This window comes from Podarcis melisellensis, assembly GCF_964234715.1.
Source record: "Podarcis melisellensis genome assembly, chromosome: 6".
NCBI lineage: Eukaryota > Metazoa > Chordata > Lepidosauria > Squamata > Lacertidae > Podarcis > Podarcis melisellensis.
In genome coordinates this window covers 97,903,897-97,928,984 of record NC_138538.1, presented here as the reverse complement: position 1 = coordinate 97,928,984, position 25,088 = coordinate 97,903,897, and the positions used below count along the sequence as shown (strand labels likewise).

At 43.2% G+C, this 25,088-nt stretch overlaps 1 protein-coding gene across 4 annotated transcripts in view; it reads right to left on the bottom strand.

The window, feature by feature from the left end:
• RGL1 (ral guanine nucleotide dissociation stimulator like 1) overlaps window positions 1-25,088 on the bottom strand; it is a 120,427-nt gene that overhangs the window by 31,188 nt on the left and 64,151 nt on the right. For all 4 annotated transcript variants that reach the window (XM_081915080.1, XM_081915082.1, XM_081915081.1 and 1 more), the window contains 2 exons: window positions 13,862-14,070; window positions 6,268-6,345 (listed from right to left, as the gene is read on the bottom strand). In XM_081915080.1, coding sequence (XP_081771206.1) covers window positions 6,268-6,345; window positions 13,862-14,070 — 287 coding nt within the window. The remainder of the gene's footprint in view (window positions 1-6,267; window positions 6,346-13,861; window positions 14,071-25,088) is intronic.

Below are 25,088 nucleotides of genomic sequence, written 5' to 3'. Positions count from 1 at the left end.
CCACAACCTCTGCTTCAGTTTTTGTCCATCAAACACTGAGGAGGATGGTTATTCCATCGTGCATGCCCACCCAGAGAGATGGGAGTTTCCTCCCTTGCACAGATACGGAAGGATAGGGAGGCTGAAATGCAGCCAGTACTGGGGGCAAGACTCAGCCCACATACCACCAGGTGGCCATCAACTACTCTAAATGGCTATGAACATTTTAAACATATTCACACCCTATTACAGATTGTAGTTTTGTCATCTTCCAAGACACGTTCCTATCTAAGAAGTTGCGCCCTATGGAGCCTGCTGCTGCAGTACCAAATCCCACACCTGCATTCCTGGGAGAACCTCTGGATTCAATCTGTAACATATACACACAAAGTATGTGGTCTCCTCTAGAATGGTGGTCCTTGGTTTTTATGTGGGCATGCATGAAAACTAAAGATCCATGGAATATCTGGTTTCCCCATAATTGCAACTGACAGTACACTTAGGTCCCCAGGGTGCACTGCTGAATACTGTGCCAGGCCTCTACATTTTAATGATATTTGCTTTTAATTGACCATGCCTCAACCACTGTTGCCATTACTCACTTTTCCTCCTTTCCCCATTGTGCAAATAATCTGGCTTGTTTTTATAACCTTCCCCATTTTCTCGTTCTCTTAATTGCCACCATTTGGCCCTTTGTCTCCTCATTTCAGCCACATTGGTTTCTTTTGTTATTTTACCCTTTGCAAGAATGAAAGTTGATTGCATTCAACAGCACAAACAAAACTTTAAACATATCCCACTGCAGGTTTCCCAGGCTCTGGAGGCCTTCAGCCAATATGCTTTCACTCATCTCACATTCATTCAGTGGCTACTTCTCTTAAGTCCATTCCTTTGGTGCAATTATTTATGTAGCACTGAAACAGGACACCGTGCTTTACTGGATGAATAATAAACCCAAGAGGAGACAAAGGGCAAAAAAGATCCTGCCCACAAAGAATCCACGAGCTGAAAAGTGCATCATCATCAACATCATTTTAAAAAACAACTGCAGTTAGTATTGCCACTTACACAATGCCAAGAGAGAATACATTCCCAGAAACAGGACAGAATTTACATTAAGTTTGCATATGTGGATGTATGTGTCTAGGTGCTACAGTAGAAATGATTACTAAATAGAATGAAATACATCTAATCTGTGTAGAGACTGTTACTAGATATGTGATCCAGTTCTTGGTACCAGTTTGGATTAAGATTCTACAGTCTCAATGCCATTTCACTTCAGGTCGCACCCTGTTATTTTTAACTCTTCCTGATCTGGTCTTTTAGTGTTACAAAAATAATGCTATTGTCCGTGAGCCGGTAATTGCCTACTGAAGTATGCTTCTTGCTTCAGAGTTAGTGTCTGCTCCAGCGCATGTGCCTAGCCAAGAGCGGTACCCCCCCCCCCCGAAGAATCCTGACACTTTGATGGATCCCCTAAAAAAAGTTCAGCTGACACCCCCCCCAACAAAAACCCTTGCTACACCCAAGCAGCAGTGAGCAGGAGGATGCTATGGCCCTCACCCTCCGTTACTGCTCTCTGTCATTTTTGCCTTGTCAGCTCGTTAGTATACAGTATTGCCAAGCCAATGGGGTAGCCCACCTCACCCCCCTGCAGTTCAGATTGCTCAAGGCCTAGCCTGCAGGGCGGGCTTTAGAGTCCCACACAAACTCAAACACTTTGCTAAGAAAAAAGGAACAAAAAACACAATTTGTATTTTTGCATGGATCAATAATAAAAAATAAGCTGCATAAACAGGATGATAGGAAAATTAACCATCTATTATGTTTTAGGAAATAATGTAATTACCGGTATGTTATTAGAAATACAGTATATATGCATCAGACACACAATTTACCACTCACGAAAAAAACAAGTAAAGCCAACTTTTTGTTAATAATTATATTTTTGGTTAATGAATATAGATGCACATCAGGATGTATGAAAATGAGGGAACTTTCTGATCAGGGGGCAAAAAAGTGAGACAACTGTTAACACTAAAACAATGAATGTTAATGGTGGTCAATGACAAACACAATCACCTCCACGGTGTATCAATGAGATAGAAGTTAATGCATCAGAAGTACCCAATTTGTAGGAAGCTGAGATCAAATGTTGATGCTGACAGTTGCTCATCAAATAATATTCAAACAAATTCAAAAATAAAATTCTAAGAACAAAACACACAAAACATGTTACTGGGGATATCTGCAGAAAGTCGCTGCAAACAGAGCAGACAAAGCAGAGTTTAGGCCAGTTTGATGCTTGGTCCACATTCAGCGAATTCCACCCCCCCCCTTTCTGCCCTCCTTCTGGCCCTGCAGCTGACGACTGATGAGCACATTGAGGCTCCTGCTCTGCTCCCCCTTCTTAAGTCTTTTTCTTCAGATCACCCTTCCCATAAAGGACTGCCTTTTTGCAGCCCATCAAACAGAGAGCTCTTCTCTAAAGCAGGACACATGGCCACCCTAATCTAATAGAACCGTATTTTTCACCCTATAGGACGCACTTTTTCCCCTTCAAAAAATCTTTGCTTTATCTACACAGCACCATCAATGCGCTTCGGAACGTGCCAGAATTTTAAAAGGAAAAGCTTCTGCTCTGAGGAGTCTACAATCTACACATACTCATTTACATATACTCAGGGCCGAAAACCATTTCGTATCTTGTACTGCACTCTGCAGTAAGTCCATATCACCAAGTTTCATATCTGCAGCAACTAATTTTCCCATGAAATCTAGCAAAACATATCCATTGTGTCTGAGAAAGGGGGGGGGACCCACCTGCAGCAATTTAGTTCAATATTATACCTGGACTGACCAAAACATACGAAGGTCAAGAGACTTGCCCAGAGTCAGACAGGAATCAGCGGCTCAGCCTGGAGTCATGCCCAGGCCCCTTTTGGATATCAGCAATATTAAGCTGAAGTCTCCCAGGCATATCTGACAAGGTTTCAATTGTCTCATGTGATACTTCATAACAAAAGGACAGAGGGAGAAGAACAGAGCTAGTCAGATCTACACAGAAAAACACATATGCCAAGATGGTACATTTCTCAAGGCCTGAAAGGTTAATCCATTTTCCTGGAGCCATACTATTCTTTCCGGAAAGGTGAGAAAGACAGACTATAAGCCTCTTCAGATCCTGAAATAGACACTCCCACCCCTAGTTTTATTCTTACTGCCAGGACTTTAAGTTTTAGACAGAGTCAGTGTGGTATAGTGTATTTTGTGGTCTCATTTTGTATTTTTTGTTGTGAACTGCCCTGTGATGTTTGAATGAAGGGCGGTATACACATTTAATGAATAAATAAAATAACCACATTCTAGAATTATGACTAAACTTTAAACTGTGGTTAATTTTAACTGTGGTTATTTAAACAAGCCTTGGTATTAAACATAGCATAGTCTCAACATTTAGCATGACTATCTGAAGGTGAAAACATGGGCTCAAAACAGTAGTGCTCACTTGCTGGTGCAAATCGGCAAACATTTTTATTTTATTTTTTTGCTTGCAAAGCAGATTGGTGGCCAGAGTCATGGTTGCAGCCAGTCCTTCCACCTTTGGATTGACAACGGGAAACCCAATCTGGTCCCGGCTTCCAAGCAGCAGAACCCTGGGAGCCAAGCAGAACATGCCAAACAGCCAAACAATGACTCTGCTGCACTGGCTCCCAGGACCAAGCCTCCCCAAAACAAATGAGGCACCACAATCACACATGTAGTTACACCCGTAACCCCCCACATTTTCAGCCTGGAGATCCTGAGTCTCTCCCCGACCCGAACATGCAACAATAAATAGAAATAGGATACCAATATTGGCAGTTGCCAGAAACAAAATGGTTAGATTGTAAGGCACAAACAAGTGTGGCAATAGAGGACAGCCACCAGACGCATGACATACCACCAATCCTGCAAAATGTGCCAACATGCTTCTGTATCAGCAGTGACTACAGATGTATAATTGGTTATGCAGGACAGTAGCTCAGTGGTGAGAGTGTCTGTTTTGAATGCAGGAGGCCCCAAGTTCAGTAGCTGTCTGAATCCGGAGCCACTGCCGGTCAGGACTGCTCAGAGTGGTGGTCCACAGCCCAGTGCTGGTCCCTGACTCCACTACAGCCCAGGTTGGGTGGGACACTTCCGTGACCAAATCCAGTCCAGGGCCCACTAGAGAAAATAAACGGCTTGTCCTCGCAGCAGAGAGTCTGAGAAGCACGGGTGTCCTGAGTCAGAAGGGCCAATTACCTGACTCTGTATGAGGCAGCTTGCTATGTTCCTATGTACCTATTGGATTTTCCTTGGTAAGGGGAAATCTGGATGAAATGTTTAAAGAGGAAGTCATTTGTGTTGGCATTTTGATTATCACAGCCTTGTTTAGATACTGCAAAACAAAACAAAACCAAAGACCTGTGGGCATAAGCACCACCGATTCCATAATAAACTCCCATCTGGAAGCATCCGTATTTTCATGTACCATTAGATGAAGTGGAACTCCCAAGAGAATTATAAGGGTCTCAATAAGACACAGGTCTGAGCAGACATGCATAAGCTTGTGCTCTTAACCTTTAGTAGGATCAGTAATGCTATCTTGCTTTTCATAAACCTCTTCACGCATTGGTCCCTGCATTTGGCTTCCTTTGTGGCAATCAGCGCTTCTGGTGTTTACCCCTTTGCACAGTTGAAACCAAGTTGCAGCCTTCCTTTATGTAATGGCTGCTTATTGTACCTCCTCGATGAGCGGTGGTTGTGGACCGACATGGCGCCTCTCTCGCTGCATCTGTCTCCCCACCTGCCGTGCTCCCCTTTCTTCACTTGTAAAAGCAGCTGTAGAATAACTGGTTTTAGCAAGGGCTTCCGTATGCCAGCTGCAGGTGTCCTCCTCCCACTAACTCACAGGTGTCAAACACAAGGTCCGCGGGCCGAATCCGGCCCGCCAGACCTCGCCATGTGGCCCATGTAGCCGCCGCCGGCCGCCAGCCTTCACCTTTTATTCTCACTTTTTTTTTTTGACACAAGAAAGCCCCCTCTTCAGCGCATGCGCGGCAGCCTACAAGCCAGAGAACGTCTGCCCTCTAGCGGCGCCAGCCGTTCTACACAGGAAACCTCCACTTTACATGCATTCAGGAAACCTCCACTTGTTTTTATATTGAGCACATGCCATCCTGTGATGTGACAGATCCAACGGCTGCCTGAACCATTCTCTCCTGTACTGTAAGTCCTACAGATACAACCGGCCCTTTGAGGGTGACCAAACTGCTGATGCGGCCCCCGATGAATTTGAGTTAGACACCCCTGCACTAACTCATCTATTCAAAAATCGGTCAGGGAAATGCCAGAGGTGGCATGGTGTAAGATTCTAAAGGGTGAAAAATTAGGCAGAATAGTGGGCCCATTCTCTCATGCTCCATTCGATAACCTCAATGTATCACCTTTGGCCATTGCTCCCAAGAAGACGCCCAGCGAGTTCTACATGATTAACAATCTGTCCCATCCAAAATGGGGCTCAGTACATGACGTCATCCCTCAGGAATTGTGTACTGTGTGTTATGCTTCCTTTGATCATGTGATGAAGCTGATCAAGGAGTGTGGATGTGGGGCGTTGCTCGCAAAGTGCAACATGGAGTTGGCCTTTAGCCTGCTTCCTGTTCATCCCAATGACTTTCACCTGCTAGGCTTCAAATTCCAGGATCAATGGTACTTGGATAAGGCAATGCCTATGGGGTGCTCTATCACATGCGCAGCCTTTGAAACCTTCAGTACATTTGTAGAATGGGCCACTAAGCTTAAGTCCTGTTCCGGGCATATCACACATTATTTAGATGATTATTGGCCCAACAGGTTCAGATTCCTGTCAGGATGTGTTATATTTATTCCAACAGATGGCTGCTGGCTTTGGCATTCCTTTAGCAGCGGAAAAAAAAGAAGGTCCTGCCACTTCCCTGTCTTACCTGGGCATTGAGTTGGACACCATGCAACAAACATCCCGCCTGCCCCAAGCCAAGCTGGATGCCCTTAGACAGCTTCTCATGTCCTTACTCTCCTTAAAAAACAGCTACTCTGCACCAAATCCCTGTTAGGCCACCTAAAGTTTGCATGCAGAGCCATTGCCCCAGGGTGGTGGAGGCTCTGCAGCTGAGCACGCAATAAGCCGATTGATGTAAAGTTTACCAAGGACTAGCTGACCACATCCTTTTCTCAGTATTCCATCCTGGCTGTGATTTTTGCTGTTCAGAGAAATGTGACACTTACTTCCTGAGTAGTGTTTTGGTCTCGGCAGAGTTCTGGCTCCCATCTTCTTCACAGTTTGAGATCTCCAGGTTTCCATATCTAAATGCAACAGGAAGATATAAACTGTAGGCAACGGTTAAAAATAAAAGGGTGGGTGGAGGGGAGAGCCATGTTTAAGGAATCCGATATTAAGAGCTGATTAAAAACTCCCCTGGTCCCTAACTAGCAAATAACAGGAAGTTTAACACCACTGGAAAGCTGCTGCCACTGGACCAGCTAAGGAGCTGAAAGGCAGTAAATAAGTGAAATGCAGCCTTTCCTCCTTCTCTTGTCCCCCACCAGCTGCTTCTTGGCCATCAGTATCTCATGAGGGTTACTAAGCCAGGTAGATAGTTCAGCAGTTCCAAATGTGAACTCTTTTTTACATAAATATTTTGTTTAAAAGACCTGATTACACAAACTCTCCATCAGGAATATGAAAACATCCATGCTTCCTAGGGCTCCTTTTATAGGACTGTATTATTCATTTATATATTATTTCTGACTGTTCCAAGGGCTCCAGGGAAGTATCAATGCATAAAATAAGTGCTTAAAAGTCTTCTACAAACAGCAGGCAAACTTCTAAAAGCTAATGTAGCAAATCAATTATATACATAAGGAATGAAGAGCTTGGTACTAACTTTCCTAACCAATGCAGAATTTGAATTAACATTTTAGTATTTTTGCATGTTCATACTTTCACTACAGTTTATATGCAATATATCTGAGATGGGGAACCTGTGGCTCTCCAAATGTTGTCAGGCTCCAACTCCCATAAACCCCAGCCAGCATGACCAATGGTCAACTCTGAACATTTTTTTATCCCTTTTCTGCAGCATCACTTTCTTCTGTTGTAAAGTGCATTGGGTATGAATCAGTACTAAATTTTTATGGTGTTATCTGTGGAATTGCAGAACAAGCACATGACCACTGCGTTGGACACACTTAATGTCTGTTTAGTGTGATCTGGTGCCTCCCGCTGTGAGAAGACTGTGTGCTATGAACTTAAGGTATTGAGGCCCTCTCTGCGGGAAGCAGGACCTGAGCTTTCCATGTCACACTGAGGAGATTAAAAGGAGGGAAACAGCATGCCTTGCTTGGGCCCACTGAGCTACTGGCTCCCCCCTCCCCACTCACACACATCTTCCCACATTTGTATATGAATCAAAGAATGCAGCATGCAATTAGAGAATTACTTGTTCTCAAAACTACTACATGGTAAAGAATCTTCCATACTGACAAACCAGAACATTTTCTTTATTAAGGGTTGCTTCAGACTGTGGGGATTAGCTGCCAAGGGTTCTTTGTCTAGTGCACAGTCAGTGGCATACCAAGGCTGCTACGTAATGTCATGAAGAACCCCTAAATTTACAGAGGGATATGTAAGAGAAAACATGGGCTAGAATGAAATGAAATAGAATTATTTTAGGTTGAGAGCAAATGAAACACTATTGAGAAGTAAGGCAACTATAGAAGCACACCATGGGTGCGGCCAGGACTTTTGTTAGTGGAGGAAGAACCGTTGTGATTGGTCAGTTAAGTATTCCTTCTGTTTTACTTGATGGGGGGCAGCTGCCCCTCCCTGCCTCCCTTTGGCTACACCCATGAAGCACACTGCAATAAAGACAAATTTTCTCCAAGTTCAAATTAGGGTGATATCAGTTTCCAGTTTGCATCAGATTCTGTCTGTGCACAACTTTGACTGGCTGGCACCTGTCACATAATGAATCTACTTCTTCCTCCTTTCATCAGGCAATTTGGCCACTTTGTTTTAAATAGTGAGTTTTAGAACTGCGGGACACGGGTGGTGCTGTGGGTTAAACCACAGAGCCTAGGACTTGCCGATCAGAAGGTCGGCGGTTCGATTCCCTGCAACGGGGTGAGCTCCCGTTGCTCGGTCCCTGCTCCTGCCAACAACAACAACAATAATAGTCGAAGCTGGGCTCAGGGCGGCTAACAACAATAAAACAGTACAACAGTACGACACAACACAACACTCTAAAATCATTCATTATAAAATTAATTCAAATCAAACCAATGGCAACCATTGGGCCAGAGCTCCGCAAAGATTGCCAACCTAGCAGTTCAAAAGTACATCAAAGTGCAAATAGATAAATAGGTACCGCTTCGGCGGGAGGGTAAACGGCGTTTCCATGCGCTGCTCTGGTGCACCAGAAGCGGCTTAGTCCTGCTGGCCACATGACCCGGAAGCTGTATGCCAGCTCCCTCGGCCAATAAAGCGAGATGAGCACCGCAACCCCAGAGTCGGCCACTACTGGACCTAATGGTTAGGGGTTCCTTTACCTTTACTTTAGAACTGCATGAACATATAAGTGGCACTTTCAGGAAATGTATTTTAAAAACTTGATAGCCCACCTGAAGTACCAGGAGGACAGGTAAGGCGGATGACCAAATCATCATTTGAAGCTGCATCAACTGCATTGCAAGGATAGCAACTCCTGCTTTTATGCCCCACTTGTGTATAATAGAAAGAGAAATGCTAACAAGTTGCTCCCTAAAGCCTGTTCTACCAATTAAAGTCTCATGACTGAGGCAATTTTGATTTTCAGATTAGGAACTGTATCAAGAGGAACAAAGCAGGACTGTAGTACAAAATTCTATAGTTAAAGAACTTCCAGGTGTGCAGATGGGCCTTTATAACTCAATGTGGGATAGCAAAAAATTAAGTATGTCTGATATGGTTAAAATTACTTAGAATGCAATCTTATACAAGACTAACCAGAAGTAAACCTCCTTGGGGACTTGCTTCCTCATACTGTAAGTGAGTAGAGGATTGGAGTTTTAGAAATTCAACTTTAACAAGAGTTTAAGCAGGTAAATGGATTCTGGGGCAAGCTTCAGATCCAGCCTTCCTTCCCACTTTCCCTCTCCACCCACCAATAGAAAAACAGAAACACAGCTTGCACATTTCCCTGTTATGAAAAGCACAGGTAGCTGTGCTGACTCATTAAAAAAACAAATTCCACAATAGGGAAATTCCATTAGTAAGACTAACAAAAATATTGCACAACAGGGAGCAAGCTTTTCAGTTCTCCGTTACTCTTTTATCTGGCAGAAATTTCACCATTTCAGCATTCAGTGTCCTCCAAACACTAGATAATGGTACCCAGTTTTTGTTCCAGCTGACTTTTACCTGGCACACCACTTTACTAAAACAAAGACTGCCACACACCCCTTTACTTGTGCCCTCTGGCTCCCCAAAGACCTTAAGGCTGGAGGCAGAACTGAATAGCTACTAGACTTTAATTTTAAAAATGCGTCCTGTCCAGAAAACATCTGACAATCTGTCTTGCATCTTGAGAAACGAAACAAATTATGCCTACAAAAAAGCCCTGCATTTTAGCTCAAGAGCTTCAGGCTTGGGGAGTGACTACAGCACTCCTAGCCTCCCCCTCCTTTCCCCACTCAAACATCTTGCTTGATGAAGAATTCTGGAGAACTTGAAAGATTGTTCACTGTTAGGATAGGATGGTCTTTCCTATCCTTACCGTCAACCTGATTTCTCCTCAATTTTAAACTTCTGAAAGTCCCTTCCTTCCTCCTCCTCCTCCTCTTCCTATTAACCCCATGCTTTCCCTCTCCTTACTGCTCTACACTGATTTGATTTCCCAATAGGGTTTAATAAACTTCTTTAACTTAGAAAAGTCTGCAAGTTCTGGCTCCTTATCTTTTTGCTCTCTTTATACTTTCCTCTCTAAAGGTACTTGACTTCTTGTCAAACCCAAAATGTCATCTTGTTTCTGACCCTCCTCCCTTGTTTTAACCTTATCTCTGGAATGCCTTGCTTCCTGAGATTAGAACTTGTCCCCATCAGTTTTTGGTTTTTAGCCTGAATTTGAAGAAACATGTTATCATTAGCTTTTACCCATTAGTTAATTTCTCTTCATTTCATTTCCTATGGTGTCTCTCACTATTTTTTTTTTACTCTTTTTTGCCTGTCTGCCCATAAAGCCTGTGGGAAGGGCCTCTTTTCCGATTGCATTTATATGGCAGAATGCTTTGGAAGTCATATGATTCTTATCGCTGGCCATTTATCACAGTTTGATTAGCATCACTTAGGGCCCCAAGGAGCCCCATTAAATGGAATGGCCCACCCTCTTCTCCTGCCTTCTGCTCTTCTGTTCCATGGGTCCTCCTGCCCCCACCAGCCAATTTCAGGGGTGTGGGGAGAGGGTGCAGAGGGGGGAGAGGGTGTTGCAACAGTCCTTGTGCAGGCTTCTGTTGTGGGGCTCACGAACTGAACCTGCTCACAGTCTCTTCTCTGCCAAGAGTCTCACAGAGAAACTTCGTAAAACAGATATTTTGTTTTAGTATCCCTGAACCACTTAATATGTGACTTTGAATATTATAGGTTTCCACTTTTGTGCAGTGCATCATTTTTAGAAGAAAAAGCTGCATATAAATATAAAAAGTGGGACTTTTTTTTTCTTTAAAACCCATTGTGGTAGCATTTAACCCCAGAGCTATTAAGGGCATTTTATGGAGCTGGTTCAAATTATGACTGAAGAGAATATAAATTAAGAGATTTTCTACTTCATATGGTTCAGGGATATTTGTTAAGTGCTATAAAATAACTTACTGTGCAAACCTATACACATTTATGCAGAAGAAAGTCCCACTGAGTTCAATAAAACTTATTCCCAAGTAAGTGCGTTTAAGATTCCAGAGAGATTTAATTTTAAATTCACAGAAGTAATTATTATTTAAAGGGACACAGATTTTATCATTACACCTAGAAACCGAAGTGGGGTCATTATTGTTTATTAGTGGGATCATAGAATCAAAGAATTGTGGAGCTGGGAGGGAGCATGAGGGTCATCTAATCAAACCCCTTGCAAATCAGGAAGATTTCATCCAATGTGGGGCTCAAACCCACAACCCTAAGATTAAGAGTCTCATGCTCTACCGAATGTCTAAGGGAAGGCTGTGAAGATTAAGAAATATTCTAATATTAACAACAACCAACAAACTTACCCAGCCTCTTGCTATAAAAGATTAAATATATTTTAAACGGAGCCATTACTGACTTTGTAGAATGATTCAATTCTATTTAAAATGTTGATTTAATAATTATGATTTGGTATGTGTTGAGACATTATTTTGCTCTTTCACTATTTCATTTTTTTAAAAAAGTTTTTTTCTGGGTTTGTAGCATACTGTTATGCTGCTTTAAAAATGGAGGAAACAAAACAAAACAGCAGGTCCCAGAAAGACCCTCCCCATAAACCCACCGCCAAGGGCAAGCTGGTGACCCTCCTCAACTGGGGTCATGAATTAATCTTTAGTTCTGCTAACAGAAGCCGTGTATCTGCAACCCCACTCGAAACATACAACCTCCTTGCATTTTGTTAATTATAAAGAAAACCCCAACATGTTACCACTTTGAATTTGGACCCAAAGCTATCAAGCCCACAATTGTTGGATGGTTGCTTAGGTCCGGTCACCGTAAAAGTACTTCTCTTTTCATCTTTCCACCGACAGTCAAACCCCCGTTTGAAGGGAGTGCACATACTATACATAGCCTTGTGTTTTATGAAAGTGCTCGATTGGCAGTCTGCAAACTGATGTTCTTTGTTAAACTACAAAGCAGGAACAACAATGAACAGCTGCGCTACAAGCTACCCTCAGCCAGCCAGCCATGACTAAAGCAGACCTCCCCACAGGAAGCTCAGCCTTGCTCAGGGGAACAGCATACAAATCACCCCTTGCCTTGCAATGCAAGATGTCCCTCAAAAGGAAATTGAAAGCCATGGCTTGCAATGAAAATTCATCCTTAACAGTGGCCCCTTGTACAGAAGCTGTAAGGGATTGGTTCCTGGTGTTTTGTTTTTAAAATCTTGTTCACGTTCAACTCTGGATTTACAGCACAAACCACAGGAAATCACATGGATTTTGTGAAGCAGTCTGTATGAAGAGGCAAGTTTAGTTGTCCTCTTTGACTGTGTGACCGAAGTGTGCCTGCCTGCAAAGGAGAACGTGAACAGAAGCATACAGCTTGCACTGTCAGAGCAGCTCCCTGCAAATTAAAGAACAGGAGACAGAAACCCTAACTGCAGTTCAAAATTATATTGCTTTCACACCACTTTAAGTGTTGTAACTGCACCCAAGGAATCCCGAGGATTTCCATTTGGTGAGTTGCTAGGCATTCTGTGTTAGAGATTGCACACACACAAACACACACCTTGGTTTCCTGGAAAGGGAAAACTGTGTGACTATTCCCAGTAACTTTATTTCTCTGCTTAAGCATGCTTCACTTTTCTTTCTGTAAAAGACAAATGACAGATGTACACTATTTGTTTCCCATCTTGTCATCAGTGCCACCATTACCCTCAGACTAGCAGGCAAGAAGTCCAAGGCCCCCAAATAATTGTCAGCGGCTAGCAAGCAGCACTGTGCTAGAACACACTGCTCCTACTGCCTGAAGCAGCTGCTCTGTCATTTTACTTTAACTGTAAAACTTCCCACACTGCATAGAGAAGTGGCAGAAATCCCAGCCGCTCCAATGCCACCTCTGGGGCAGAAGAACAAATGGGGGCACCAGATAAGGCTCTGCAGCTGTAGGGACAGCGTCTGAGTGGCTGAGTCCACTGCATTCTCTTTGCCCAAGAGCAAGTTTAAAACTAAGTCAAGTGGTAGGCTTGTTAGCCATCCTGTTGACTAAGTCTCCAAGTGAGGGTTACAGATAGGTAGCCATGTTGGTCTGCCATAGTCAAAACAAAAAAAATTCCTTCCAGTAGCACCTTAAAGACCAACTAAGTTAGTTCTTGGTATGAGCTTTCGTGTGCATGCACACTTCTTCAGATACGAAGATACAGGTATCTGAAGAAGTGTGCATGCACACGAAAGCTCATACCAAGAACTAACTTAGTTGGTCTTTAAGGTGCTACTGGAAGGAATTTTTTTTGTTTTTTCTCCAAGTGAGGGGGAGGGAATGAGAGGGCTAGCCACAAAGCAAGGACTTGCAGGAGAGAGGAAGGCAGGTAGAGCATGTGTGCATGAACGCATAAAGGCTGGGGTGAAGGCGACGCTGGCAGGGTTAAGAGGGAGCAGGGCCAAAGTTGGGAGGGGGCCTTTTGGATGAGCTGCTTCCGGGAGACCCCTCAAGCCTGGCAGCACCTCGGACAGGATGAGTGACTCTTCCAAAGAAGCGACCTGCACTCCAGAAGTGACAGGGAGGCGGGAAAATGTAGCTATTTGAGGACTAAGTCAGGCATAAATACACCACACTAATTCTCCGCCCCAGAAGCAAATTTATTTTTCCATTTTCCCTTACTAGCATGAGGGCTAAAAGCCTGTACTTTCTTTTCAGAATAAAAAATGAAGCAACATGAAGGCACAAAGTAGTCCCAGGGCTAATTGTTGAACTGAAACGGTAGGTGGTAGCAGACCCTTACTTCAAAATACATCTTAAAAGTCACTCAAGTTAACAATAATTCAAAAATCAAACTTCACCTCATTACATGCATCTACAAATCTGTTATGCTTAATCCCTTGTGACAGTTTGTATGGCATGATTTAAAACTATTTTTGCCTGAAAACAGCCTTTCAATCTTACCGGTCAAGGAGAAGTTCCAGAACTTCTTTTGTAGATGCAAAGCCCCTGTATGTGGACAGAAATATACTGATGTAGGTGAAGTCATTGTCCCCAAAGGCTGTTAGAAGGTTCTCCACGAGCTTCTCCAGAGTGCCAGCTTTTATTGTCCTGATCTTGCATGTCTCATATTGGCTGACTGTATGCCCTGGGGGCAGTTGGTCCCCTTCAACCTAGGCAAAAGGCAAGAAACAAGGGGAAATTAATCAAACACCCCTACCAAGAGGAGAACGATCATAGTGAAACCAAATACGGTATACTTTTTAATAGGGCGTGCCCAGGAATGGTCTGAAGGTACATGGCGTAGTTTTATGGATTAAATTGAATAGGTCTGGTACTTCAAGGTGCCGGATGGGAGAACATCTGGAAACCATACGAAAGCTACTCTGAGCCCATAAGAGCAAATAAATGGGAAAACAGTAGGGTTGGGGGACGCTATTAAACTCCAGAAGATCTGTTAACCCAGCTCCAAGTTTTATGGAGACCTTAGACAGGTCTCCCTCCTCTCACCCCTGGCTGTTTTCTTGCTCTCCCTCTCGGCCCAGCCTGTGCCACTGTCTGATGTTCTGCTTTACCTGTAGCTCTCGCTTGCTTGGAGAGGACAGGTGAACAGGCAGCAATATCCAAAAGGGGAAGCAGTAGCACAATGGGTGCTCTGGGAGTTGGCGGTAGGCATCTTGCTGGAGTGCAGGTCTCCTCTAGTGCCTGACACGGCTGACCCTTGAAGTCAGCCCAGATTTAACCATTCAGTATAATGTTGCATTCTATGACCTGTAGACTGTGAGCATTTTGATAAAATGGGGGGGGGGGTAGGCTATTGTCAGAGATGAGACACAGCTAGCAGAGACTGAGCGCCCTGAGAGCCAAGGAGACAAGATAAGCTTGGAGTGTAAAACGGAGGAAAGACAGCCGAGCTGCAGTAGAAACCTAATCTCTGTGTACAATGGTACTTCGGGTTAAGAACATAATTCATTCTGGAGGTCTGTTCTTAACCTGAAACTGTTCTTAACCTGAGGTACCACTTTAGCTAATGGGGTCTCCCACTGCCACTGCGCAATTTCTGTTCTCATCCTGAAGCAGAGTTCTTAGCCTGAGGTACTATTTCTGGGATAGCGGAGTCTGTAACCTGAAGGAAAGAGCAGGAAGGGCGAGTCCAAGGGGGGGAACACAAACTGTCAGTTCCAGTTCAGGCTCAGCAGCAGGGGCACCAGAAACAGCCTGTCCAAAAATGCATAGACTCACAAGAATATGCAAGAGGCGGGGAAAAGAAAGTGGGGGTTTCGTTGCTGGGGGAGGAAGAGGCGGAGCTCAGACTTGGCAACAGCAAACTTGGGAGAAGACGCCGAGGACTGAGCTCTGCAGTGATTTACTGTACATGTTTAAGCAATAAATCTGAGATAATTACTGCCAGAGTTGTCTCACTTCTGTGGGCGAGACCCACGCCATTACAGCTCTATGCTATCAAAACACAGGATAGCTACTGAAGATAGCAACCCCATGCCTGATGTCTCTTGACCTCTGAAATATGTAGTCGTGAAATGTGTGCTATGACATCATCATTCCATATGTTTCCCATGTTGCAATGAAGTGGCACAGGAGTGGGAAACATGTGGCCCTCCAGATGTGGCTGGAATACAAGTCCCATCATCTCTGACAATTGGCCATGCTGGCTGAGGCTGATGGGAGTTGGAGCCCAACAACCATTGGAAGGCCACCAGTTCCTACCCCTGATGCTGAACACTCACGACACTGTAACGTCACATCACATAGTTCGCATTATGGAGAAACTAGACATGGGTTGCTTTTCTTGGCAATGGTCTTGCGTTTTTAGTAACCTTGTAGTTTATGGGTTTAGTTCCGCCTAAAGACTACACATTATTTTATCTTCACAACAGGAGGATTGGAAGAAAGCTCCCCCCACACATCCTCCAAAAATGAAACTAAACTTAGGAAGGAAAGAAGCAAGAATTGGCTGCACTGATTAAAATGAAGCCAAAATCAACACAAACAACAAAAGCTTGATATAACATGTGTCTAAAACAGAGAAGTCTTGAAAACACCCAACTGTAAAGCTAAGCAAGTATGAACCTGGACAGTTTTTGGATGGGAGACCACCCAAAAAACTGAGATACCAATGTACAAGCCAAGTATTTTTATTAAGACATTTTGGAATTTTGAAGTATGATGTTCAAGTCAAGATGTTCCATTTGTATAATAACTATTAATTAAACTCCTTGGTTCACACATCTCACAAGGAACAGATGTCATATCTTGCAATTCATGTCCTATTTTTATTGCTAAGCTATTTGCCGTCATGAAAACTTATTCTTTTAACTTCTTGAAGTTTTTCAAACTGTGTTAGTCTGTTTAGATCCTCATCCAAAAGTTGCTGAAGTCAAAGAGCATCGTGTGTTTTAGTAGCTTTTGGAACTGGCCTGTGCAAAGCTGACTAAAACAGAGAAAATGAACCAGGTGACAAAGGCCCACAAACAATTGTAAATGTGCAGGGAATGATGTTATTGTTCTGCAGGAATCTAGAACTACGAGTAGGTAAGAATCTGCTCTTGGGTACCAGCCATGGAAGCTTTCCCCATTTTATTGGCTAACACAGGGATCTAAAGGCAGGTGGATTGGTAAAAAAAAGGAAAAGGCAATTAGTACTTTTTTGGTAAGGCTGTAGAAGCCAGTCTGCCAAACAAAAGCACCTGCCAAAAGGCACGCAAAATCTTGCAGAACAGAGGTAACAGAGTTTTCTGAAAATCTCAAGGTCAAGCTTCTCTGCACATTTTTTAAAAAATCCTTTCTGTCTCCCTTTATCTTAGTGAGAAGGGTTTTTATTTTTATTCTTGCAAGCTATGATTCTTGCATATCATATGCATGCACATTTCAGGTTTCCTGAAGTCAGCAGCATATAAACAGATACATATAACAATGCATATGACTGTATAAAATACCGTATTTTTCACTCCATAAGACGCACCTGACCATAAGATGCACCTAGTTTTTAGAGGAGGAAAACAAGAAAAAAAAGATTCCGAATGAAACAGTGGGTGTATGATTTTTTGTGGTTCATGCTGTGACCACAGACATGTGATTTGACAGTGAGTTTGGGGTAGTCCAATGCAAAAATCCTGAGAATCCACGTGGACCTGTGCTTTATAACCATGTTTTTCCTCATGAAACAGTGGATGCGTGATTTTTTTGGTGCCGGCTGTAGCCATGGACATGCTATGTGATCTGTAGCCATGGACACGCTATGTGATCTGATGGTGAATTTGGCGTGAGCCAATGCAAAAATCCTGAGGATCCACGGGCTTTTACCTCCCCCCTCCCAGGCAGCCTCCTTTATTGCTTATCTCCCTCTGATCAGCTGCTTCCTTTCAACACTCCTTTCCCTCTTGTTTGCCCTAGTGTCTTTTCCTTAGCTGGAGCAGTTTTTTGCTCCTCCTTTTCTTCTAATTTCTCTCCTTGTTGCTTGTTTTAGTATTCCTGTCTCCTCTCCTTGCAATTTCGCTGTCTTTACCTCCCCGCCTCCCGCAGCAGCCTTATCTCCCTCCCAATCGCTTGCCGATCACTTGTTTCCAAACCTACTTCCCTCTTTCCAAAATAAAAAAAAGCATGATCTGCTTTTTGCACCTGGGCAATTCGGCTCCAGGGACCACGCATTCGCTCCATAAGATGCACAGACATTTCCCCTTACTTTTTAGGAAGAAAAAAGTGCGTCTTATGGAGTGAAAAATATGGTACATTATTAACACTAATAAAATTTTACGGCAAAAATATACTACCACATGGGGCTTGACTCTGTTGCAAGCCGTCTACATATTTTTGTGCATAATTTTACATATAATGATCTGGGACTTTTTAAGAAGGCAATGCATAAAAAGCTTGAACAAAAGGGGGCACTTGATACAAGAGGCAGAGTGATGCAAGCAAGTCAGAACTGGCTCCTGATTAGATAGGCAGCCTCCTTGCTGAACCTGATGCATGGGAAAAGGTTTTCTTACTCCAGCAGGCATTTTAAGGTAGTATTTGGTTTCATGACTTTTTAGGCCAGGTACTTAAAAAGGCCAGGGGGCTAAAAAGACTGCAGAGAAACACTAATGATTAGGTGTATGCAAGTGCCTTAATAAGCAAAGTCCCACTGGTTCAGAAGTGCCAAATTCAGCGTATACGTCTGTTAGAAGTTGATGCCTCCTCCACTCCAGAAAAGGGCTGGGGCATGTATGATCTGGCCTAGTCGTGAAGAAAAGTCACTGCAGCATCAGAGGTCAGTGGTATCACAGCTGCAGGCTCCTATCCTCCTCCTCCGTGTGTATGTGCATGCATGTGTGTATGTGTTGCAGAGAATCCAAGTATGCAAGAGAGGCAAGTATGCAAGGGAGAATGTGTTTGTATGACTGTAGCAGAGGGAAAGACTCCAAGTGGGCCTACAAGCCAATGCATAGAGAAGCGGACCTGACAAAGTTATCATGTGGGCAGACATTTATATCAGCAGCTAAGCATGTGGCGGGGACTCCGTGCAACTCAGTTTCCCAGCAGTGTGGTTTCCACAGAGATAATGAACAAAACAGCCCTCTGTGTGGGAGTGGGGAGCTGAAAACAGAAAAGGGGAAGAGTGGGGGGGGTAGGATGGATAGCTACTCAGAAGGTATATGCAACTTTTTGCAGGTCTCCACTTGCTAACGTATCAAGTTACAACAGAGTTGATTATTCGAAATGTACTATTTAGAAAAGGAGTCATATATCCATCTTTCTTATCGGTTAAAATGTTTACACAAAGGGAAATATTATCAGGCAACATCTTTTAGCAATGAGGTCTACAAGGCACTAGGAGTCTCGTCTCCCAAGAGGAGCTTCATCACTTGCAATTAGACTACAAAAAACATCAATGAATATGCTATAGAAAGGATAAACCACCTGAGGATGGCTCAATGACCTCATTGTTGTTTATTCTTCTCCCATTCTTGTTACAAGTTCAAAATGGAAGGGGAGGTGACTGGCATTTCTCATAGCTGTGGAATACAGATACTGCACAGAACTTTCTCCATCTCACCAGCTGGTACAGAGGCTCCTGCTGGGGTCCTTTCTCTTTTCCATTTCACTCATTTGTACCCAGCCTCCGCAGTTGTTAACTGTAATATTGACCCTGCCCACCGTTCTTTCCCTGGCCATCTTCTTTCGGACTGAGATTTTGCTGCCCTTTGCAAAAGACATTTTTATTTCTGTGGCTCTCTCTGCGTAAAAAATGAAACCCAGGAAAAAGCACTCCGCACTTTTACTATGGAAGGCGTCCAGAGACAATCATCTCTCAGCTTAACAGGGGGGGAAATCAAAGACATTTTAAATGTTATGACCCACCACCACTACCAAACACACCCCACCCCACCAAGAAGCCCTTCCTCGTGGCAGAGCATAGGTGGAAGCCATCAGTGTGCCACATGGCCATGAGGTGTAAGTGGGACACTGAAAAGCCCCTTTCTTTAAGTGCCTCTTAGAGTAAGGTTACCAGACGTCCCCGTTTCCCGGGGACAGTCCCTGGATTTACAAATCAGTCCCCATACAAAATCCATTGAAGTTGAAAAGTGTCCCCGGATTCATTGGAAAAAAATCTGGTAACCTTATTTTAGTCTCTGGGTTTATGCTGTGCTACACTGTGCTCAGAGAGATCCATTGAATGTAGGCACCTTAGCAGGTCTCTTTGGGTGAAAATGGACCACCCATTGTCAAGGAAGGAGGAAAGGTTTTCTCCCTATTGCTTTATTATCCAAGGGAGAATAAAGTTAGGGATGGGTGAATCTCTCAATTTTTGCTTCTCTCTGTTTCCTGTTTTTTTCCACTTTTACGGTCAACAAATTTTAAAAAGTCCTCAGTACTGTATTTCAATGCTGTTGTTGTTGTTTAGTCGTTTAGTCGTGTCCGACTCTTCGTGACCCCGTGGACCAGAGCACGCCAGGCACTTCTGTCTTCCACTTTCTCCCGCAGTTTGGTCAGACTCATGTTTGTAGCTTCGAGAACACTGTCCAACCATCTCGTCCTCTGTCGTCCCCTTCTCCTTGTGCCCTCCATCTTTCCCAACATCAGGGTCTTTTCCAGGGAGTCCTCTCTTCTCATGAGGTGGCCAAAGTATTGGAGCCTCAGTTTCACGATCTGTCCTTCCAGTGAGCACTCAGGGCTAATTTCCTTAAGAATGGATGCGTTTGATCTTCTTGCAGTCCCTGGGACTCTCAAGAGTCTCCTCCAACACCATAATTCAAAAGCATCAATTCTTCGGCGATCAGCCTTCTTTATGGTCCAGCTTTCACTTCCATGAATCACTACTCAGAAAACCATAGCTTTGACTATACGGACCTTTGTTGGCAAGGTGATGTCTCTGCTTTTTAAGATGCTGTCTAGGTTTGCCATCGCCTTTCTCCCAAGAAGCAGGCGTGTGGAATGAATGACTAGCAGGAAGACACGTAAAGCTCAGTCGGTAGAGCATGAGACTATTAATCTCAGGGTTGTGGTTCAAGCCCCACCTTGAGCAAAGGATGCCTGGACTAAATGACCCTCGCAGTCCCTTCCATCTTGACAATTACCGGTATATGATTCTATATAAACACCCAGCAAGCAAATCAGACTGAATACTTGTTGTCATATATTCTACCCTCAAACAAATCAAAAAAATGCTCAACAAAAACCAAATATAAACTAACCTCCACATACCTGTTATGCAAGAATATCAGGAAGAATGGTCAGTAAATACTGGAAGAGCCATAACTGTATTAGTTCAGTTTTTATTTTCCCTCTTCCCAAGGACTCTTGGTGAATAAGAACAATCAGAAACAAAACTACACACACATGCAGTATCTGATTAAATTAAGATTACGCTGGACTTCTGGCGCTACCGCCATGGCGGACAGCGAATCCCAAGATAGTGGATGCCAGGCGTGCAGTTAATTAAGGATAATCTGGGAGTAATTATCCTTGCAAGCCCCCCTGCCAGGGTCGGGAGGGGAGCTTTCACTCACGGATCGTCCGATAACTGCGTCTCGCTCTGATGGAATACGAGGGCAGGGACGCAGAGTGCATAGCCCTGTACATATTGGAAACTCCCCAATGCAGTCACCATGAGTGGAGGTACTTCTGTTTTTTTAAAAGATGGATCTGAATTTGGGCTTAAGAAACAGACATGTTGTGAATGAAGGAGAAAGATAACCTGCTAAATGAACCAGCCACTGAGTGCCAAGGTGATCTGGAGAGGACTCTCACTATCATAAGTGGAATGCTACATAAGTGAAGGGGAGCCTTTGTTCTCTTTTTACATTAAATTTACATTATATTTGCTGTGCTATGATTCGGCAAGCCTTCACTGAATGGACTACAACTATATATGAAATGCAAGAGGGATTCAACAAGAACCTATAATTTTCCTTACAGAGTACTTGAAATAATAGACTGTGTGAAATACTATGATGATTTGTGACATTGCCTACTAAAGGTAAAGGTAAAGGACCCCTGACAGTTAAGTCCAGTCGCGAACGACTCTGGGGTTCTGGCGCTCATCTCGCTTTACTGGCCGAGGGAGCTGACGTTTGTCCCCAGACAGTTTTTATGGGCCATGTGGCCAGCATGACTAAGCAGCTTTTGGCAAAACCAAAAGCAGCGCATGGAAACGCTATTTACCTTCCCGTCGGAGTGGTACCTATTTATCTACTTACAGTTTGATGTGATTTCAAACTGCTAGGTTGGCAGGAGCTGGGACCAAACAATGGGAGCTCACCCCGTCGCAGGGATTCGAACCACTGACCTTTTGATTGGCAAGCCTAAGGCTCAGTGGTTTACACCATAGCGCCACTCGCATGCCTTTGCCTACTAAAGAGAACTCTAATTTTGATTTATTATGGTTTTGGCAAGACACCAGCTCGTTAGAAGGTTGGAAAGGAGTAAAGGAGATAAGTGCTGGAAATAAGCCAGGAGTTGCGGCCTGACGCTGGAGTGCTTTCAGTTTTGGGGTGGCAAAATGAAGTTGTGGCGTACTTAGAAATGAGTTTTTGAAGGAGGGGCAATGTTGAAGAAAACTGATTGATTACAACATCAAGGAAAAGAAGAAGGTAAACAAATATTTCACACAGAAACTGCAGGATATAAATTCCCTCTGCAAATTAATGGATATGGATTTATTAAATACGAACGAAAGTCATCACACCACTGGCTGCTAAAACAAAGGATTACGATCGGAATTGTGGAATTTGGACTAATTAAATTGGAGAAGGACCAAGAATTAACATCAACTCCAGATAACCAGAACACGGGAAGTCATCCCAAAACATTGAATTGGGAACTGATTAATTGGCTTTATTGATTGTATTGTGATTTGGCGTGATTTGGCATTGTATTAATGTGGCCTCCATTGGATTGTTATTAATGAAAAATTAATAAAATTAATGTTAAAAAAGAAAAAAGAAAAGAAAATTAAGATTATGCCACACCAGGCTGTTCAATGCCGGGTCAGACAAGAATGTTGCACTGCTCTTTCAGAAAATATTCAGGCTTGGACTCTAATAGATCTCTAGGAGAAGATAGTTCCAAAACTGTGGGGCAGCCAACAAGAATGCCTCTCTACATGTGTGCGTATAAAAAATAATAAGCATTTATCAGCAACCAACACCAGCATGTTAGAAATCATTTAAAGGAACTTCTGAGGTATAATTTTGTTTGTATTCTCCCAGCAATTCTGCCTTCCAATCTTTAAAGGGACTTGGCAGGCAACCATTCAATAATACTGACTTATGGAATAAAACACTGCGGGCTGAGTTAGCACGCTAACAGGAAATAGCTAAATCTGGATTCAATCAGAGACAGTCTCTTTTCTAACATGATCAAGATCCCTGAAAAGAAAGAAAAGGTTTTGGGGTTTGCCTTCTGGCCAGCTGTCCACCTAAAACAAACAAACCATATTGACTTATTTTCAAAGAGTTTTTCTATAGCTGATGGGAAATTTCCCATATGATATCTATAAAGGTCAGGGGAGGTCATGTGCACTTTAGGACTACCTCTTCCCATACAAACTAACCCAGACCCTGAACTTGCCATCCAAGGACCTTCGGAAGTTCTCCATCTGTGGAATAATAATAATAATAATAATAATAGTTTTTTATTTATACCCCGCCCTCCCCGGCCAGAACCGTAGTAGGAAGGAAGAAAACAACAACAACAACAGTTAATTAAAATACGGGTTAAAATACAGGTTAAAATACAATTTAAAATGCAGCCTCATTTTAGTAATAGCAGCCCATAAATCAAAACCATAAGGGAAGGGAAACATAAGGGTCAGACTGAGTCCAAACCAAAGGCCAGGCAGAACAGCTCCATCTTGCAGGCCCTGCGGAGAGATGTCAAATCCTGCAGGGCCCTGGTCTCTTGTGACAGCGTTCCACCAAGTCAGGGCCAGTACTGAAAAGGCCCTGGCCCTAGTTGAGACCAATCTAATCACCTTGGGGCTCGGGACCTCCAAAGTGTTGTTATTTGTGGACCTTAAGGTCCTCTGTGGGGCATACCAGGAGAGGTGGTCCTGTAGGTACGAGGGTCCTAGGCCGCATGCTCTCCCTGGATTCAGAGCTCAGCTGGGGGGGGGGGTAGGAAAACAACTTCAGGAAGATTTGTGGGGAAGAATTAGCAAGTTGTTCCCTTACCACCCACTGATTCTCCCCTGCAAATGCCCCCAGCCTCTGCATTCACATTATTTTGGCAAACATGGGTGTAGGAGCCCATATTTGCAGAGAATGTGCCATTTGGCCTTTACATCTTCCTATCAAACTAACCTGATATTATGCTCTTTATTCAAATGTACTTGAGCACATAACTTCCAAGTAGATCATAACACTCTCTTTAAAAGACACCTGAAAGTACCAAGAAACAAATAAATAAATTAAATCTCATAAACAGAGGCAGACAATTGTAACTGAGAAGCTAGAAGGTCCTATTCACCCAGAAGGACTGTACTATTTTAAAAACTGAAATCTTGACTTCTTGAAGGAGTTTCACACAGGTGTGCAGAGAGATTCAACCTTTCATTTTTTACACCTGGTATTAACATTCTTAATGTGCCTACCCAAAATCACTGCCTGTAGACGAATTACCTTATGATGCCATTACCCACCCTACTGTACCCTCAAAGTAGATGAGGAAATGAGAGACTTCAGGGAAAATGTCAGGCAAAAAGTGAAGGAATGCTTGATGGCATATCAAGGTGCCATCATAATTACAACCTTTTCCATTGTGAGCTTAATGAATATAAAAGAGGATTGAAAAGAAAATTTAAGTTAGCTGCATGCTTATCAAGTTTTTAAAAAACTGGGCAATACAATTAAAAGTTATAGACAAGAACATGCTTCTCAGAATTGCAAAATCTGAAAACCTTATCTTTCCAAACCATAGTTTTACCTGCTTTCCAGAGGTAAAGAATCACTCTAGGATTTTATTCTCCTGGAAGCTCTCATAGTTTGGGTGGGAATCCCTTGAGAGCCTTCTGTATACATTTCCTGTGTTCACGAGGTTCTTAGGGACCATATGCCCACGCTTGACGAAAGTGCCCACTGGCATCTAATCTACCCTTGTTCCGATTTTCCACAGTCATAACAAATCCAGGGGGGCTTCCAAGGTCTGGCTCTTCCCAAGACAAGAACAAAAGGAGTTTTATGGGTTTATTTATATCCTAAGAAACTTGGGTTCTCCACTGGTAGGAGCTGCTTTGCTTTTGATTTGCCTTTGTGTTACAATATACTTAAACTACACCTACAAGGCTTTATTAATGCTTTACTATTTGTGACCAAAGGAATTTAATGGCTACTGTAATTTACATCTGCAGAGTTGAAATATATGCTGGAACAAATAATGTACAGGGTGGGCATTTTCTTACCCTTCATTTTATGTTATAGCCACTTAAGCTTTCTTTAGAGCCAACATAGGAGAGTCCAAGAGTCACCACCATTCAATTTTCTTTTGTAAACCAAAGGGATATAAAAGTGTGTAAAGAAGTTACCCAGTTGTTGTTGTTGTTGTTTTTAAAAAACCCCAACAACAATAGGAATGGGGCATCTAAACCTTCTACTTGGCTCTGAAAAACATAGTGGTGCTTCTTTACTGAAAATGCAGTGCCCCGAAGATTTGCAGAAAAATACAGAAGCCTTTTGATGTGGTTGTAAGTGTC